Source organism: Vitis riparia, chromosome 12 (genome assembly GCF_004353265.1).
Source record: "Vitis riparia cultivar Riparia Gloire de Montpellier isolate 1030 chromosome 12, EGFV_Vit.rip_1.0, whole genome shotgun sequence".
In the NCBI taxonomy this organism is placed as follows: Eukaryota; Viridiplantae; Streptophyta; class Magnoliopsida; order Vitales; family Vitaceae; genus Vitis; species Vitis riparia.
In genome coordinates, this window is record NC_048442.1 from 22,709,761 (window position 1) to 22,723,867 (window position 14,107).

The 14,107-nt window shown below is 38.7% G+C and overlaps 1 protein-coding gene and 1 long non-coding RNA gene across 2 annotated transcripts; one reads left to right on the forward strand and one right to left on the reverse strand.

Annotated features, from left to right (window-relative positions):
- Positions 1 to 60: 60 nt before the first annotated feature.
- On the reverse strand, positions 61 to 10,755 carry LOC117926524 (two-pore potassium channel 3-like). Its single transcript, XM_034845642.1, has 2 exons — positions 9,700 to 10,755; positions 61 to 664 (listed from the first exon to the last, which is right to left on the reverse strand). Exons 1-2 carry the CDS (start codon positions 10,725 to 10,727, stop codon positions 520 to 522), a joined length of 1,173 nt encoding a protein of 390 aa, XP_034701533.1. The 5' UTR covers positions 10,728 to 10,755; the 3' UTR covers positions 61 to 519.
- On the forward strand, positions 10,230 to 11,222 carry LOC117926528. Its single transcript, XR_004653148.1, has 2 exons — positions 10,230 to 10,748; positions 10,891 to 11,222. It is a non-coding gene; the product is annotated as an uncharacterized LOC117926528 (long non-coding RNA).
- The last annotated feature ends 2,885 nt before the right edge of the window (positions 11,223 to 14,107 follow it).

The following is a 14,107-nucleotide window of genomic DNA, read 5'->3' on the forward strand; positions in this document are numbered from 1 at the left end:
AGTTGTTCTCTGACCATATTATGTGTAAAATAGCTAGTTGTGATGAAATTGTAGAAATGCTAGGAGTGCAAAGTGCTTGAACTTTTATTAAAATTGAGGACAAGAAATGAATCTTTTGAAATAATACAACTGCTCCTTCCAAAAGCAGAGCAATCTACACATAGGAACTCTTACTAGCTTATAATATACAATCTTGGTTACTAGATGGATGGACCTGTTGCAAATTTGAAAATGATAAAATAATGTAAAAATTGAATAGCTGGGGATCCCTTTTACTTGTAGGTATTTGCAAAAGAATAACATTGATTATCATAATCACCCAATCAGTTCTCTTCCGGATGGAACCAGAACCATGGGTATGATGCCATCTAGTTTTTCTATGATATATGTTGTATGGTCCAGCCCTCTTATGCCTTTCAATTTTGTACAAAGTGTAGAGCTCCAAGTTGAGGCTGTTGCCAAAGTGAGATCTAGATAATATTACACTTTCCTTTTTCCAATTGGAAACCAGTGGTTGAATTAATCACTATCCATGAGATCAGCAATAGTGATTTTGCCACAATTGGTGTGGTCTAGTGACTCAAACTGTTTGCTAATCAGCAGGATGTCTTTCTCTGATATCTTTCCCATCTCCTTTAGTTTGTATATAACAAACTCAGATTTGCTGCAACAGTGGTATATTCGAATAAATGTTAAAAAAGTTTCAAGAAAATAATGATGCTCGACATAATCGAGGAAAAGAAAAATAAATGAAACTTGCTATATAATCAGTGGATCTGGAAGTAACAATTTTGAAGAAATTAATGAAAAATATGAATAAATTTGTTTTCTGTTGTCTTTTCATCCCTTTTAGTTTTCATGCCACTGTAGCGTAAAATTTGGCAGCCAGTTTGATTAACATTTGAAGAGAAAATGGTGATACTGTCCTCTCCAGATTATAGTTACCGGAATCTGCTACAAAATTGATGTGAAACCTCTGAAAATTTTAGGGATAAATTTTTTTTCAGTTTCTTGTTTGAACCTTGAATTTGGTACCTGAGAAAAAAAAATCCCAAACAGCTGCCTGGTTACTTTACTAAAGCTTAGCACAGTAATTTATACCAATATTCCCAGGTGATTAAGGAGACTCTTTTCTTGTTAAATACATATGCAATAGCATGAAATATAGAACACTGAAGGTTTGTACTAAGCTATATCATATTCAGTAGCATATTGGGCTATAAGGAAACTAAGGTGCAAAGCTAGTCATCTAAACTATTTGTCTTAGTTTAGCCAAAACCCTTTTGGGATGCCAAAACAGAAGATAGAAAAAAATTCAAATTTTATTTTCTTTTGTACTCTTCCACTTTCTCAGTAACCCAAAGTTGAGAGATGTGTGTCCTGTACTCTCATATTTATAGGGAAAACCCTGTTGATGATAGGAACTTATATATGACACAAGGCTAGACTCCAAGCTTAATGCATCATTTTGACAAGTGAAACCAGCAGCAACATAGTGGCATCTAGAGTATTTCTCAACCATTTCTTTGTTGAGATTATAAACCTGAGGATTTCTCTTGCTTAACATTATGACTTCTAATAGGCTATTATCATTGATGTGGAAGTGAATTTGTGTTAACCAACCCTAAGATCTTTTTAGCAGTAGGAGAGCAATGAGAGAGAGTGAGCATGAGGGCGAAGGCGATAAGGGAGAAAATAGAGCGGAGAACCGGAGAAGATGGAAGTGGAGTAGAATTGGAGTGGAGTCGAAGGTGTTTGAGATCGAAGTAGAGGAGAGAAAGGGTAAACCTCAAGCTATTATCGTGGAGAGACAGAGAGGGATTTCGTCCTGGATCCGGTTGGGACCGGTGAGTTTAGAGATTTTCCTGGAAAGCTTGAACCAGTGCATTAAGGATGAGAAAGAGGGAAAATGGGAAAGGGGATGGAAGGAAAATGAGATATCTTACTCCCTGGTGCAAGATGTGAATAGAGCGGGGTGTTTTCTCCGGTTAGGGGTTGTTGAGTTGGAGATGAAGAGGTACAGTATTTTCATCCCGAAAGGCAGAGGAGAAAGGGGGGAATGGGTCTCTATGGCGGAGATGCTACGAAATATGGGAGTAACCTTTGGTAGAAAGGAAAATAAGCAGGAAGAGATGGCCATGGTGAAACCTTTTTTGGAAAGGTCGTATGCGGAAATGGTGAAGAGGCCGAGGAGTAGAGACAGAAATACATTCAGAGTGGAGGTAAGAGGGAAGGAAATTAGCAGAAACTTGAGTAAACTGGAACACTGTCTTGTTGGAAGCTGGAACCCTAGTTCAACAAAAGGAGAGGATTTGGAGAAATTGGGATTGTTAATGGCAAATGGGGGCTGAAAGGTAAGCTAGGGTTGGCAAGGTTGGAAAAGGGCAAGGTATTGTTGGAGTTCAAATTTATGGGAGAAGCCAAACGTGTCCTTACCTCTGGGAAGAGATCGGTGGGAGGGTTTCAGTTGGGTCTGGAGCGATGGAGCCCTAGGACCGGTTGTTTGGATGAAGGCAAGATAAGTAACGAAGCTTGGGTGAAAATTGTAGGGTTACCAATCTCGCTATGGGACCTGATCATTTTGAGAAGGGTGGGGGAAGAGTGTGGTGGCTTCCTAGCAATTGATCCCCAAACGGAGAAATTGGAGGAGCTTCAGTGGGCCCAGATTCTGGTTAAGACGAATGGCGAAGATTTGCTGAGTGTGCTGGAGATCAAGGTTGAGGAGGTTTGTTATTCCTTTTCCCTCTGGTGGGAGATAAGGTCGTCTCTGAGGAAGGCCTCGGTGGACAGTCGAGAAACGACTGGTCGAACAAGAGGAGAGGTTAGGGGTGATGCTACTGCACGCGCTGGTCCGCGTGTGGTGGAAGAGAAGGAAAACGCGCGGCTCGAGGCTCTGCATCTGTCAACAGACGGGATGGGTGGGTAGGTGAGTGGGTCAGGGCGAGAAGTGATCGCAAACTGGTTCCAAGTTGGGTCGGTGACCCGGTCTTCTCTTGATCCTCTGGCGTTTGGGCCTTCCTCGTCAGGCCTTGCTGTGGGTTCAAAAGGTTCGAAGCGAGCTGGTGGGCTATCTTCGCTAGGTCCACCAGTCGGCTTAAAATTAAAAGGTGCCACGGTGGACGAAGATAGGCCAGTGGCTGGGCCGTCGTCCTTAAAGGCTGAGTGGTGGGTTGCCGAAGTGGAGAGTCCCTCGCCTGTTGGGCTGGTTGGCTTGGAAGGGGTCAGCCTAGGTCCTTCCTAGTTCTAGTTACTAAACAGAGGCATTTCGGTGAAGGCTTGCCCCTCGGCCTGCCTTGATCCCAAAAACTGGAGCAACCTAGAGGCAGGGTTTCTTAAACTCTGGGAGACGGAAGACATGAGGAAGCAACAAATGGAAGACAATAAAAAAGCAACAGAATGTGCATTAGTTGAAGAAGCATTGAGGTATGGGTCTGTTCTGAATTCGTGGGGAAAAAGGGTCTCTGGGTCTTCTCCTTCTAATTCTCTTTCTTTTGGTCAGACTCCGGAGGGGGAGTATTATGATCATTCTGGGGCTTTAAGGGAGGGAATTCAGGAAGGGATTCTGCTGGGTATGATAACCATAGATGGGTCTGCAGAGGAAGACAATGCCTGTTAGGATCTGGCAGAGGTTAATAGTGACAACAATAAGGATAGGGGATCGGAGTGGGGCTTAACTTTGTCCGAGCCTCAAGAAGTTAGGGGTAAGAAGGAGATTAGATGGGAGGAAAGTAGTCTGGCAAAATTCAGCCACTTTTTGGGATTTTCGACAGAGGGATTGGAAAAGAAAATCCTGAATTTCTTGGTCAAAATTAGAAAAATACGGGAGATGATTCATAGCAAAGGATTATTGGAGAAGTCAAAATTCGAAAGAGAGCTAAAGAGGCTAGAGTGCTCAATTAACTATGAGGGGGAGAATAAGCAGAAATGCCCTTTACAGGGCAGAGGGTGTCAGCTTGCGGAAGTCCAATGAAGCTTAAATTGTTGAGTTGGAATGTGCGGGGAGCAAATGATAGCTCTAAAAGGAAATTAATAAAGGCTTTCATAAGAAATCAGAAAGTAGATTTATTGTGTATTCAGGAGACAAAAATTCAACCTATGACCGAGAGTGTGGTGAGAAGCTTAGGTTCGGGGAGATTCTTAGATTAGAGGGCTTTGGATGTTGCTGGTTCTACGGGAGGTATCTTGATCTGTTGGGACAAAAGGTCTTTGGAAATTCTGGATTGGGAGGAGGGCCAATTTTCAATTTCTTGTAGATTTAGGAATGTGGAAGATGGTGTTGCTTGGGTGTTCACGGGAGTCTATGGTCCGTTCACCAAAGAAGAAAGGAAATGCTTGTGGGAAGAGATTGTGGCGATTAGAGGAATTTGGGAAGAACCTTAGTGTTTAGGGGGTGACTTCAACATCATCCTTTTCCAAAGGGAAAGGAGCAGACAAGGGAGAATAACATCAGCGATGAGGAGATTTGCTCAGATTATCAATGATTTAGGGCTTGTAGATCTCCCATTGCAAGGGGGATCGTTTACTTGGAGTGGGGGTCTTAATAATCAGTCCTGGGCTAGACTGGACAGATTTCTTGTGACTCCCAGTTGGCTTGATCAGTTTAGTGGTGTCCTCTAGAGCAGGCTGCCTCGGCCTATCTCTGATCACTTCCCTATTTTGTTAGAGGGTGGTGGTTTAAGAAAAGGTCCCTCTCCTTTTAGGTTCGAAAACATGTGGCTTAAAGTTGAGGGCTTTAAAGATCTTATTCAAAGTTGGTGGCAGGGGATTGTGGTTAGAGGCAGTGCTAGCTTTAGGTTGGCTACAAAGATGAAGGAGCTTAAACAAAAATTAAAAGCTTGGAATAGGGATGTATTTGGAAGGCTGGAATGCAATAAAGCTTCAGCTCTTCAACAAGTGGAATTTTGGGACCTGGTGGAAAGCGAAAGAAGTCTGTAAGAGGAGGAAACATAATTAAAAAAGGAAGCTAAGGAAAGTTATAAAAAGTGGGTGTCTTTGGAAGAAGTCCATTGGAGACAGCTCTCTAGGGAGTTATGGTTAAGGGAAGGGGACAGAAATACGGGCTTTTTCTATCGTATGGCAAATGCCCATCATAGAAATAACTCCCTGGACAAAATTAAGATAAATGGGGTGTGACTGTTAAAGGAGCAAGAAGTGAGAGAAGGGGTAGTTAACGTCTATCATCAGATGCTTTCAGAAGACTCAGATTGGAAGGCGGATATTGGGAGGCTGCAGTTAGATCAACTCAGTGAGCAAGAAGCGGAGGGTCTGGAGATTCCTTTTTCTGAGGAAGAGGTCCACTATGCTTTGATGGATATGAATGGAGACAAAGCCCCAGGCCCGGATGGCTTCACTGTGGCTTTTTGGCAAAGCTGTTGGGACTTCGTAAAAGAGGAAGTCTTGGAATTGTTTAAGGAGTTCCATGAGTAAAACTCTTTTCTTAAGAGCCTCAACAACTCGTTTCTGGTTTTGATACCTAAGAAAGGTGGGACTGAGGATCTTGGGGACTTTAGACCCATTAGCCTATTGGGGGGGGGGGGGGGGGGGGGGGGGGGGCTGTATAAATTGTTGGCTAAGGTGCTAGCTTATAGGCTCAAGAAAGTGATAGGAAAAGTGGTCTCCCTTGATCAGAATGCTTTTGTGATGGGTAGACAGATTTTAGATGCCTTCTTAATTGCAAACGAGGTGATTGATTCGTGGTAGAAAAGAAAAGAGAAATGACTCATATGCAAATTGGATGTTGAAAAAGCTTATGACAGCATTAACTGGTAGTTTTTGTTGAAGGTTATGCAAAAGATGGGGTTTGGGTCAAAGTGGTTGGGTTGGATGTGGAGATGTATTTCTACAGCTAAGTTTTCAGTCTTGGTTAATGGGGTGCTAGCAGGATTTTTTCCAAGTACCAAGGGGCTTCGTCAAGGAGACCCTCTATCTCCTTACCTCTTTGTCATGGGAATGGAAGTGCTGAGTGCTCTTATTAGGAGGGTTGTTGAAGGGGGTTTCCTATCAAGGTGCAGTATCCGGGGAGGCAAAAGGCCGGCTTTGAATATCTCCCACTCATTTTTTGCTGATGATACAGTTGTTTTCTGTGAGGCAAAGAAAGAACACCTAACTTATTTGAGTTGGATCTTATTTTGGTTTGAAGCCGCGTTAGGATTAAGGATTAATTTGGCCAAAAGTGAAATCATCCCAGTTGGTGAGGTGGAAGAGGTTGAGGTGATGGCAGTGGAGTTAGGGTGCAGGGTGGGTTCTTTGCCTTCTCATTATTTGGGACTGCCCTTAGGGGCTCCTAACAAGGCTCTTTCTGTGTGGGATGGGTGGAAAAGAGAGTGAGGAGGAGACTTGTGCTTTGGAAACGTCAATATATTTCCAAAGGTGAGAGAATCACTCTCATAAAGAGTACGATGGCTAGTATGCCCATTTATCAAATGTCTCTTTTTCGAATGCCCAAGGTAGTTGGAAAAAGGTTAGAAAAATTACAAAGAGACTTCTTTTGAGGGGGAAATTTGGAGAGGAAAGTCCACTTAGTTAATTGGGAGGTGGTTTGTGCGGATAAGGAAAATGGTGGACTAGGCTTAAGGAAACTAGCCCTTTTGAACAAAGCCTTGCTTGACAAATGGATATGGAGATTTGCTTGTGATAAGGAAAATCTTTGGAAGCAAGTGATTTTGGCGAAATATAGGCAAGAGGGTCTTGATTGGAGGACAAAGAAGGCTAATGGGGCGTTTGGAGTAGGGGTTTGGAAGGAGATCTTGAAGGAAACTGATTAGTGTTGGGAAAATATGGTGCTCACAGTTGGAAATGGTACCAAAATCAGATTCTGGACTAATCATTGGTGTGGTCGTACAGTGCTGTCCCAAAGTTTCCCTCTTCTTTTTGCCATGGTTGTACATAGGAACGCTACGGTGGAGGAAATGTGGGACCAGAATTGTGGTCAAGGAGGCTGGAATCTAAGATTTCTTAGGGATTTTAATGATTGGAAATTGGATATGGTAGGAAATTTGCTCCATGTTTTGAGGGGTCACAAACTTTCTTTGGAGGAAGACTCAGTCTCTTGGAAGGGAGGAAGAAAAGGGCAGTTTAGAGTCAAAGAAGCGTACAGCTTGTTGGTCAACCCCATCGTCACCGTCTTTCCGAAAAATCGCATTTGGGTGGATAGAGTTCCAACCAAAATTGCGTTCTTTGCTTGGAAGGCTATGTGGGGGAAGGTGCTTACTCTAGATAGGCTCCAGAAAAGATGGCGACAACTCCCTAATTGTTGTTTTTTGTGTGGTTGTGAAGAAGAAACTGTAAATCTTATTCTTATACATTGTATAGTGGTTAGAGTTTTGTGGGATATCGTCCTTGTTTTGTTTGGTGTTTAGTGGGTCTTTCCAGAAATTGTAAAGGAGGTCTTAATTAACTGGAGGGGCCTTTTTGTGGGAAAGAAAAGGAAAAAGATATGGAAGTCCATCCGGTTGTGCATTTTTTGGACGGTTTGGAAGGAGAGGAACATACTAGCCTTTAGGGGGGGTTTGTTAGCAATTCAGAAACTCAAAAATTCTTTTGTTTGTAATTTATGGAGTTGGGCTAGATTGTATATTGGAGAGGAGTCGCTCTCCCTCATAGACTTTTTGGAGTGGTTAGCTTCCACTTAAGGGTTAGTGAGATTTTTGGCTTTTTCTGTTCTTGTTTGTGAGGTTTGAGCTGTCTTGTATACCCCCCCTGTATGCTTTGTGGCTGTCTGACTCTTGTTAATATATTCCTTGCTTATTTATCACAAAAAAAAGATCTTTTTAGCAGTATCTGAGATTTCCTCTCATGGTCCTCTCTTAAGTGAAACTCCAACTTGATGGTTCCAAAATAAGTTTTGTAGTGATAAGTATGTGGTAGACATACAGAATTTCTTTTAGATAAGTGTCACTTAAGCAAGTCCTTTCAAAAGAAGAGATTCATCCTACTCAATTTTGTATTTTTTGTCCAATTATGAATATGTCAAAAGGCATTTACTATTGCAGAAGACCACGGGAACTTTTACATTCTATTTAGCTTGCAAATATAATTTTCTTTGCCCTGCATTCAAAATTTTCTGTTTGACACATGTAGAATTGCTTCACTAAGTCACCATGCAAAAAATTTCTCTTAAAATATAGCTGTTTTTCCTCCAAGTCACAATGCAATGGTATATAATACAGCTAGATTTGAAGTGTAAACTGAAAGGTTAATACTGTACAATCAAAGCTAAAATCAAAGATAGGACTCTTGAGGTATCTAATAGCTCTCAAACTTAACCATCTGCCCATCTTAACCTGACATGTTAGCGAAGTTGTGATCTGGCATTCTATTTTGTCTGAACTTATTTATGGATCCTTTACATTGACACTGTTCTTCCACAATCCTAGTTTTGCATTTAACTGTACAACCGCTTTATTTGTGAATCTGACCTTCTCTGATGCACCTCACCTTATACCTGAACAATCATTTCATATGAAACTAGTAAAATTATAAACTGAAATGTCTCTAATTTTATGCTGTTATAACTGAATTCTCTCGCCTTTCTTCCCAGCTGTCCTTGCAATGGTCAATAAGATACTGGAAATGTCCTTGAAGTTGTCAGTTATATTGTGTTAGGACTCTTTTCTTTTCAGATCCCGGCAGTAGATTTCCTAAGCAGTCAATAATATGACTTTTAATAGTCAATGAAGACCACTTATCATTTCATATCTGATGTCCCTGCCATGAAAACAAACTCGTGTTCTAAAGATTTTTGCTCTGTTCCTAAATCTGGACCACTCGTATAGCATGTTCTGTAAACGTCACACAGGATATCTCATTTAAACACTCTAATGAGCCAGGACTGTTTGACATTAGACTTCTTGCCCCATAAATATCACTCAGGACATCTCATTTGATCCCATATTGATATAGTTGAAACTATTATTTCACAGTTAGCATCTCTACTCTTTTAAAGTGGTTCTCAAACACTCTAATGAGCGAAGACCATTCAATCTTTAGACTTCATTTGAAAAATCATTGGGTCAATATGGATCTTTCTTGCATTGATCCTCAATATTTTAAATTTTTGCCCAAATTCCACTAGGAAATAATATCTGGGGATCCCACATTTAAATTTTCTTTGCATCCTTGGGTTTACTTTCATGGTTCTCCTGACACTCATTTGTTGATCATTATAGCATTCGCTTTCTCTTGTATCTCAATCCCATAGATGCTCGCTCAAAATTTTGAGATATGGTGGGCTTGTCATGGCCAGGATTTGATGTCTGCAATTCTAGCATAGTTCCTAGCTTCCATATTTTTTTTTTCTTTTTTGATCAGAAACGAAACCTAGCTTCCATATTCACCCCCATACATATTCCATCCATCATAACTTGATTGTGTTTGTGTACATGATAGTTCCAATTTTAAACCTTTCTTTCTATCCTATTTAAAATCTTGATGGTTACTTTGTGAACTTCTGTAGTTTTTTTCCTATTTAAAAGCTTGATAATTACTTTGCAAATTTCAGTTTTATAATCTATGCCATGTTACCCATGCCATCTGATATTAGATTTTGTATACATGTTAGCTGATGTTGAATCTTCAGTTCTAAACCCCAATTGTAGCTACTAGCTTTTTCATTGGTTGCAACCATTGCGTAAGATTGTAAAATTTGAATGAACATGCCAATTTCATCATAAAATCGATAGTTAGAAAAATGAGGCATACCTGATCGATCCATCATTATCAAGGTCTGCAGCCACTAAATCTCCAAGAGTCAGCTTCTTCTGAAGAACCCATTTCGCAATCCTTCGATTCCTCTTGTCAATTCTCAGCTCAGTGAGGTAGAGAAATGCCCTAGCGACAGCCAATGTGCTTACCAATAGCCAAATTATTGCAAAGCACCTGCCCGGCAATGTTTCAAAAGCATAATCCCCATATCCTACGGTTGTCACTGATGTTACCGATAGGTAAATGCTATCAACCCAAGTCAGACCCTCCAAAAGATGTATTCCAATTGTCCCCACAGCAATGCAAACAACCACAACAACCAATGCCAAACCCACTTTGATTCTTATCCTCATTCTTCCCTTTTCTGTGTCTATCATATATGTCCGCACCATTGTATTGAATTGGTTAAGATCTACAGTGCTCATCATAACTGCCTCTTGCCTGTCAAGAACATAGGTGACCAGACCATTGAGCAAAATATCGATGAAACCAAAGCCAACTAAGATGAAAACACAAGTGAACATCTTGGTAAATGTTGAGTCTGGAACAATATCTCCATAACCAATTGTGCAGAGAGTGACAACAGAAAAGTACAAGGCGTCCACTGGTTTTACTGTGAGATGGCCCTTGAAACTTCCACTTTTCAGGCAGAATATTAGAATTCCAACTATTCCATACAAAATGACCCAGATGTAAGCTTGCCGGACGATTAGAGGCATTGATTTTCGGGAAGGTCTCGGGTCTGCAGAAGTGGGAAAAGCCTCCTTGACGTCAGTAAACACAGAAGGAGCAGAGTGTGAGCGGTGGGTGAGATTTCTCTTCCTGTTTAAGTTTGAAATGAGGTTAGCAAAGGAAGAATTGGGTGTTGTGATGATAGGGATAACAGCATCGGTGGTGATAATACGGGCTGTCGATTGTCGCCAAGGTGAACCTAGGTCAAGAAGGCTAGAGGTAAACTCTCTCCTGGGAGATGGTCTGCTTGACTCCTCACCAGCTGCTGTTCTGGAGAGAAGGGCCTCATCCATGGTGAATCCACATGATATGAAGTAAGTCCTCAAACTCTTGCTGTCCTAGACTTCTTATTTAATTTTTCATTTTTGGTTTTACTTTCCTAGATTGAAAGATGAAAACTCAACTACAAGTCAAAAATTGATAGAGAAGAATGAACAGTAGCTTTGGTTCTGGTAGGTTGGCCATCTAAGAGTCAAATGTGAACCCACCCCCACACACATTATATCTTCAACACCCAGCAGATTGCAGATTTCATGATTCGTCTTTTTGGTTTCTTGAGCGATGAGGATTCAACATTACTCTTGTAAAAGGAAACCCCAAGTGGGAACTTGGAAATTTAGTTGGCTGAAAAAGTCATGTTCACCCCATGAATCAAGGGGTTTGGATTTGGACCAGGGGTTGGTGGAAGACACTGGGGTTCTTATGTATAATGTTCAACCTCTTAACTCCAAGACTCGAGGACTTGTGAGGCGTCAAAAGTGACATCTAAGAATATACTTTTTAATGCACTCCGCCAAGATACATACTGGCTTTGTGTGGAAAAAGTGAGTTTTGATAAGCACTTTTGAAGAAAAAACAAAGAAAAAAGAATATTTTAAAAATAATTCAAATTTCATACATTTGGTCATTTTCAGGGTAAAATTAGTACTTGGTTACTGCCTTTGAATTAATTATTTTGAGTTGAATATATTAAGAGCTCGTTTGGTAATGCTTTTTTTAAAATGTTTTTAGTCCTAAAAACATTTAAAATGTTTTTAAGATAAAAATAGATATTTGATAATATTTTGAAGAACTCTTTTGAAAATTTAGAAAAATACTTTAAGACTTCGATTGATAGCAATTTTAGCAAATGCTTTTAATATTTCTAGCATTTAAAAATTTATATCTTTTTAAGTATTAGAAAAATTAAAATAATTGTCAATCATATTTTAAGTGTCTTTCAAAGAAGCACTTGTGAGATGTTTTTTTTTTTTTTTAAACACTTCAAATTTTTTTATATATTCCTAAAATATCTTTTTCTACTATCTTTCTTTCCCTTTCACTTGTGTCTTTTTTGTCACTTTCTTGTCACTTTCCTCTTCTTCTCTTACATCCTTTTCATAAAAATAATTTTTTGAGTTTTTACTAATAAGATTTTATATATTTTTATAATAAAAGTTTTTAGTTTATAATAATATTTTCTTTCCATAATAAATGTCCTTTTTAGTAATTTATTATCATTAAAAACGTTTTTTATTTGTGCAGTATATTATCAAAAACATTATTATAATCATTTTTTCAAATTCTCATAAAAGCAATTTTTTGCAAAAGTACTATAAACACTTTTACTATAACAAGTTCGCTAAATTTGAATTTTATAAATTTTGATTTTTTTTTTTATATTTTCCTAAAAGTATGATCCAAAACAAACTTTTTCTTAAATATTATGGGTGAGGTGTAATTTTTGGGAAAAAAAAAACTAAATAGAAATTGAAGCAATTATGAGTGAGGTCTATTGGTAAAAAGCATGATGAAAGAGACTCCATTGAAATCATAGTGTTTTAGGGAAAAAAAAAAACTCGTGTGTAGTTTATTATCTTTAATAAGTCATTTAACGAATTGAAGTTGACAATATATAATATTTAAAAGTGGAGAAAAGGAGAGAACTCAGTAGTTTGGAGGATTCATTGGGCTGTAGAACAACATATGCCCACCAAATTGAGGTGACAGAACATCCGGAAGCAACTCGAACATTAAAAAAAATAAAAAAAACAAAAAAAAACATTTGTTTTCTCAAACTTCATTTTTAAGGTAATGGTTGTTTTTTTTTGTTTTAAAAAACAAAAAACAAATTCAAACTACCAAATAAATTTATTATGTGTAAAAATTGAAAGCATAATTTTAAACGATATTTATGTTTTCTAGTTTTTTGAAAATAAAAATAAAAATATTATCAAATATACTCTTAATTATTTTTGGGATATATTTTTTATCTTATTATTTTTTAAAATAAATAAATAAATTAATAGATGCCTATATTTTTATATATTTTAAATATTTACGGATATTTTTTAAAAGTTAAACTGAAAAATAAAAGTGCAACCGAATGTACTTTTAGTTATTAAAGGCTTACAGGTATTTGGACATAAAATTAAAGGTGGTCACGTGGAACGACAAGTACCGACAGATCTCCCCGTTGGCGGGAAGATGTACATATATTTATTAGGTAGACTCGGAAGCAAGTTGATATAATGTCAACAATAATATCTTGCGGATAAATTGGTGAAGGAAAGGGAGAGGATAAAGTGTTTGATTCTTGGAAACTAAAGAAGAAAGATAAAATGTATTATAAAATTGATTTTTTTAATGTTTAGTTTTATTTTAAAAAATAGGAGAAAAATCAAATATAATTCAAATTAATTAATTTTTTTATATTTTTAAATTATTTAATTTTTACATAAAAGAAAAAAAATAAGTGAAATGAGTTTGAAATATTATATAAAAATAATTTATTGATTTTAATCTATATTTTATTTTCTTTTACTTTTTCTTACTTTTCTTTTTTACGTTATTTCATTTCAATTCTCCTTCAAACATTTTAAGAATCTAGCCATAAGAAATTTTAATAATGAAAGTAGATAAGGGACTTTGGAATTAGTGGAATAGGTCAAAAAGGGGATCAAAGTAAGTATTAAGGAATGCTTATCAATGTTGTCGAGGGCTCGCGTTACCGGGTCCACTATAGATGCCAGATGGACGCGCCTGCTTAATTGAAGATGATACTTCCTTCATGTGACCTGCAAAAGATGTCCGGACAGGGGGTCCGGACACACCCTCCGATGGTTTTGTTAGTTTTTATCTCTAACATTTTGATATTCTCACTTGGGCACTCCTCTTTTGGGAAAGAATGCTTATTTTCTTTTACTGTGTGATAGCCTTTTATAGTGCCAGGAGCTTTGTTCCCTTTAATGGTGGGAACACTTTTTGGCTTGTCATGATGGTGCTAAGAGGGTCGCAGAGCCATTATTATCCTACAGGCGGCTGTCAGAGATTATGGGAAGGATGACTTGCCGTCATCCTTATTTTTTCGCTCTACAAGCGGCGTGGTGCAGGTCGTGACAGGTTGCCTGAAGTGACCCAAGAGGGTCCCATCAAGCATGCTTTTAGTAGTATGAATAATGATGGCCCGTGAAACGCGGTCAAGACTTTTGTCTAAGACGCTAGCATTGGGTCCGGATAGGACGTCTGGACAAGGGAGTGTGGATAACATGCTTGATGGTGGGTGTGACTGGGGGGTTGGGATACGTTTCCCAGGTTGCGGCCGTAGGTGGCCTCTCCTTACTAGGTGCCTGTGGTCCCAGCCTCGCTCGTATTGCGTCCAATAAGTGGGGTCTTTTATCACGTTGTCTCTTTG

Excerpts from the sequence above, each read along its gene's own strand:
- LOC117926524 (XM_034845642.1), bottom strand. The coding sequence starts at position 10,727 with ATGGATGAGGCCCTTCTCTCCAGAACAGCAGCTGGTGAGGAGTCAAGC. Across the intron at positions 665-9,699 it reads GATAATGATGGATCGATCAG|CAAATCTGAGTTTGTTATAT; the intron begins GTATGCCTCATT and ends CCACTGTTGCAG.